The sequence below is a fragment of the Bison bison genome, unplaced genomic scaffold, assembly GCF_000754665.1.
Source record: "Bison bison bison isolate TAMUID 2011002044 unplaced genomic scaffold, Bison_UMD1.0 scf7180017864089, whole genome shotgun sequence".
In the NCBI taxonomy this organism is placed as follows: Eukaryota; Metazoa; Chordata; class Mammalia; order Artiodactyla; family Bovidae; genus Bison; species Bison bison.
Window position 1 is genome coordinate 607,752 of NW_011494661.1, and position 4,168 is coordinate 611,919.

At 60.1% G+C, this 4,168-nt stretch overlaps 3 protein-coding genes across 5 annotated transcripts in view; 2 read left to right on the forward strand and 1 right to left on the reverse strand.

Moving 5' to 3' along the window:
• FERMT3 (fermitin family member 3) overlaps positions 1–1,592 on the forward strand; it is a 19,026-nt gene extending 17,434 nt beyond the window's left edge. Inside the window, exons 13-15 of the mRNA XM_010838088.1 lie at positions 2–214; positions 798–939; positions 1,032–1,592. Of these exons, the coding sequence (XP_010836390.1) occupies positions 2–214; positions 798–939; positions 1,032–1,211 (535 nt within the window). The 3' untranslated portion in view covers positions 1,212–1,592. The remainder of the gene's footprint in view (position 1; positions 215–797; positions 940–1,031) is intronic.
• Positions 1,527–4,132, reverse strand: TRPT1 (tRNA phosphotransferase 1). 3 transcript variants are annotated; one of them, XM_010837979.1, is made up of 8 exons: positions 4,010–4,064; positions 3,569–3,655; positions 3,241–3,322; positions 2,527–2,696; positions 2,260–2,434; positions 1,992–2,048; positions 1,806–1,916; positions 1,527–1,670 (listed from the first exon to the last, which is right to left on the reverse strand). In XM_010837979.1, exons 2-8 carry the CDS (start codon positions 3,644–3,646, stop codon positions 1,579–1,581), a joined length of 765 nt encoding a protein of 254 aa, XP_010836281.1. In that variant the 5' UTR covers positions 3,647–3,655; positions 4,010–4,064; the 3' UTR covers positions 1,527–1,578. The 3 variants fall into 3 exon arrangements, with proteins under 3 accessions (XP_010836281.1, XP_010836283.1, XP_010836282.1); XM_010837981.1 differs by having other exon boundaries at positions 3,889–4,016; XM_010837980.1 differs by lacking the exon at positions 3,569–3,655 and having other exon boundaries at positions 4,010–4,132.
• Positions 4,015–4,168, forward strand: part of NUDT22 (nudix (nucleoside diphosphate linked moiety X)-type motif 22) — a 2,887-nt gene continuing 2,733 nt past the window's right edge. The window contains exon 1 of the mRNA XM_010837976.1: positions 4,015–4,140. Coding sequence (XP_010836278.1) covers positions 4,066–4,140 — 75 coding nt within the window. The 5' untranslated portion in view covers positions 4,015–4,065. The remainder of the gene's footprint in view (positions 4,141–4,168) is intronic.

Consider the following 4,168-nt stretch of genomic DNA (forward strand, 5'->3'; position numbering starts at 1 on the left):
CGCCGCCGGCTCCCCATCCTGTCTCCTTGATGGGGACAGGCTGGGGGTCTCAGGGACCTTGGCAGCCCCTCACCAGCTTGGTCCTGCAGCTCACTCCACGGATCCTGGAAGCCCACCAGAATGTGGCCCAACTCTCGCTGTCTGAGGCCCAGCTGCGTTTCATCCAGGCCTGGCAGTCCCTCCCCGACTTCGGCATCTCTTATGTTGTGGTCAGGTAGGAGCCCCACCCCAGCCTGCTCAATTAGGCACAGCCCTCCCCTGCTGCCTGGGGGCAGCGTGTGAAGACTTCCTTCCTGTCCTCGGAGGGGAGACCTTACTGAGGGCAGCCCGTGTGCACTCCCTCCATCCTGCACCTGTGCAGCACTCACTAGAGAGCAATCAGGCCGAGAGAGCCGGTGGCCCCCTGCACCCATCCCAGCCCTGCCACACACCGTTCTCCCTGGGCCTTGGGCAGCTGGTCTATAGGACAAGGTTGGGTGGCTGCTGTGAAGGGAGCACCCCCTTTGACTGCCCACTTTCCAAGCCTGTAGATAGGAACAAGCTGAGGATGATGCTAAAAAAAAAAAAATGTTCCTATTGAAAGGCATGGACTATTTGGCTGACGCTGCTAAATGCTATCATAGGGATTACATCAGTGAAGCCCCATTTTCCACATGAGGAATTTGAGACCCAGAGAAACTAAGGGACTAACTTGCCGGCTTGCTCCTGAGTGCCACACCAAGCTCTCTGGGTGGGCTCCGGGGCCATGCAGAGTGGGGGTGGAGGTCCCCCCCTCACACTTTCCACTTGGGCACCAGGTTCAAGGGCAGCAGGAAAGACGAGATCCTGGGCATCGCCAACAACCGACTGATCCGCATCGACTTGTCTGTGGGTGACGTGGTTAAGACCTGGCGCTTCAGCAACATGCGCCAGTGGAACGTCAACTGGGACATCCGGCAGGTGGGCCTGGAGTGAAGGTGGGGGAGGGACCTGGGACTGGGCCGGACCCAGCCAGGGGCAAGGCACCAGCCCTCTGACCGCCCGCCCCACAGGTGGCCATCGAGTTTGACGAGCACATCAACGTGGCTTTTAGCTGCGTGTCCGCCAGCTGCCGCATTGTGCATGAGTACATCGGGGGCTACATCTTCCTGTCCACTCGGGAGAGGGCCCGGGGGGAGGAGCTGGACGAGGACCTCTTCCTGCAGCTCACCGGAGGCCACGAGGCCTTCTGAAGCCTGTCTCACTGCCCCCGCCCGCTCACCACCTGCCATGACCACTCCTAAGTCCACACCCGCTGGGACTCACCGTCCACACACTGTCCAGACATGCAACGACCGAGCTGGACCCATTCACTCACTGTCACTGGCTCTGTGTAGACCAGGGTCCTGGCTGGGTCAGACCCTGCCATCCTCCGGGAGGGTAGGCCCTCATTTGCACAGCACCCGCCCTTCCCTTGTCTGAGTGGCCAGGACCAACACCTCTGACCCAGCTGAAGTCCCTGAGCACACGAGGAAGACTGGCTGCAGCCACGGGATGATGACTCGTAGTTTCAAATCAGTTTCTTTTTTATCTTTTTACATTTTTTAAAAAATAAATATTTTATTGTTGGGTCATCCCTCTTCCTCTGGAGCTATGCTTGGAGTCTCTCTGATGCTCTTTCTCTTCATTGCCAGCCAAAGAGAGGGGCTTTCCTGAGACAGAGAGGAGAGTTTGTTAGAGAAAGGAGAACTAAGTCAGTCTGAGGTTGCAAGCTGGGAAAGAGGTGAGGGCAGAGGGCACAGGCTTCGGGCACAAAGAACAGGGCTGGCTGGGGTAGTGGTTCTTACGGGTAGGGCGCAGCTGCAGGGCCTCCTTGAAATACTTGGGAGGCAGGACGCCATCAGCATTCCCTGGAGTCAGGATCACCCCATTGGTAGAGCGAAAGAAGGGGATTCCATCTGCCGACAGAGCCAGACCTGTGATTCAAGCCCTCTCAGAAGGCCTGGGGTGGTCCCTCCTGTGTGCAGACTCACCTGCCAGGGCCAGGGGCCCATTGATGAACACAGCCACTTCACAATTTGGCCGCATGCCTGAGTGGACAATTGGAGCTGGGGCCTGGGGCGTCTGGACTGTAGTTATCAAACCTGGGCGGGCTGGGATCCTGGGCTCATTTCAAGGGGTGAGGAGGGGATTTGTTCCTGCATGCAAGTATGGGCTGGCCCTGAACAAGAGGCTATGACCCTCAGAGGGGGACCTGGAAGGACAGACTGCGTAGGAGTAGCTTGGGAGAGGGGCACTGACCACTGATGACACCAGGGTCCCCAGGCAGTCCTGGGGCCAGGTGGATGTGTGTCCTTCCTCGGCAGGATAGGCCCTTGAGCAGGATGGACGGCCAGTGCTGCCGGAACGTGCCATGGACGAGCATCAGGGGCAGGGCCTGCGGGGTCTCCAGGGGCTCCAGCTCCAACTCAGGCACCTGGGATGGATGCGGGGGGAAGGGCGGCAGTGACCCTCCCCGCACAGGCAGGGCTCTCACGTGGCTCTGCCACTTGTCCCCTTATGACCCACCTGCAGGGAGTGACCCTGATTGGCCCGGATGAGGGGGCCGGTGCTGGGGTCCCCTGGCTGCAGGGCAAAGCGCTGCTTCACATTGGTGTCCACCACGCGTTGAACATCTTCAGCTGAGAAGCTGCGGAACTGGGGCAGCTGCAGGAGGGCGTCCAGGGGCACGAAACCATCTGTGGGGAGGCAGGGTGGTAAGGAAATGACCTTGCTCTGGCCCGCGCCAGAGTTCACAGGGGGAGCCTCAGACCGCAAGACCAGAGCCTATGTGACCTTTAGACAGTCCCCCCTTTCTGGGCCTCAGTCCCTCACCTTACATGAAATAGGCTCTGTCTCATGAAGAGACAGGACCCCCAGTCTCATAGAGGGTCACTAAGATCAAGGGACCCTTTTGAGGACAGAACCCAGCCCAGAGTGGACACTTAATAAACATCAGTTGCCCCAACACCCCTAGTGCCCAATCTTGGCGTAAGTGTTTATTGGGCCACTGGGCTGGAGGTATCACCAGGCCTGGCCAGACACAGGCTCCTCTCCCAGTCCGCCCTGGACATGATCCTGGGCTCTGGGCCTCAGCCTTCCCTTACATGGCAGGGATGTACCTTCTGTGCTGTCCCCACAGGACTGTGGTAGGAGCCATGGGGGAAGGCGATTACCGACTGGCTCACTCTACTCCCTGGGCTCCAAGCACTCCTGGGCCCAGCCCCTAAGATGCTCACTTACCGACCCCCATGGGAAGGCCCAGCTTCAGGGCCCCGTGGCGCAGGGCGTAGGACAGAGCCTTGGACAGCTGGACATCTCGGTCCTGAAAGAGCCCAGAGCTGACCCTTAGTCCCAGTGGTAACCCTGCCTGCCCAGCTGCTCACCCTGAAATCTGAGTGACCTGCCGCAGAAGGAGACCAGAGGGACAGCAGTCCCTGTGCTCCTGGGAACAGTATGACCCAGCAGCTCCTGCTCCCATGCCATCAGCATTTCCCAGGGAGCAGGGCTCAGAGCTGCCCTCCCCGCCCTCCCACATTGGGAGCAGGGGTGAGGGTGGAGAGGGGAGCACCTGGTCCCGGGGGGGTCTGTGAGCCCTTCTACCCTTGGGCCCAGCTGTTTCCCGCCTCCTTCCTCCAGAGGAGTTCATGGCCAAGACCTGTAGGGAGCAGTGACATGGGAGACTGTTAAGGACCCTCCCATCTCCCCATGCTGCCCGGTGTCACAGAGCCTCAGGATTTGAGAGCTGGGAGGGGGATATTCAGATCACTAAATTCACTTCCCACCCCCAACTCCCTGGAGCCGATAGGGAAACTGAGGCACAGCAGGCAAGACTTGCCCAAGGTCACACTATGTCAGCCACGGGTCCCAGGGAAGCTGAACCCCCCTGACCCAGGCTCGTTGGTCTGCTCCGCAAGGCGCGCCTCAGGAGGCGCGGCCGCCATCCAGGCTAAAGTGCGGAATTGTTTGGACCGGCCAGACAGACGGAACAGGGATAGACAGGAAGACTCACCGACTCCGGGTGCCGGGCAGCTGATCCGGCGGGGCCCTGAGCGCCGGGACCGGCCAATGAGAAGCCGAGAAAGAAGGGGGCAGGCATTTCCGCTCCGAGGAAAGGGGCGGAGCCTGCGGGAGAGTGGGCCTGTGAGTGCCTGCTGGAGGCCGGAGCTTC

What these genes read in the sequence shown, in the direction of transcription:
- TRPT1 (XM_010837980.1), bottom strand. Translation starts at nt 4,096, where the DNA reads ATGCCTGCCCCCTTCTTTCTCGGCTTCTCATTGGCCGGTCCCGGCGCT. An exon ending in GGACCCTGGTGTCATCAGTG is followed by an intron (nt 2,049 to 2,259) that starts GTCAGTGCCCCT and finishes TTGTCCACTCAG; the next exon opens with GCATGCGGCCAAATTGTGAA. An exon ending in TGGGCCCCTGGCCCTGGCAG is followed by an intron (nt 1,917 to 1,991) that starts GTGAGTCTGCAC and finishes CTCTGTCGGCAG; the next exon opens with ATGGAATCCCCTTCTTTCGC.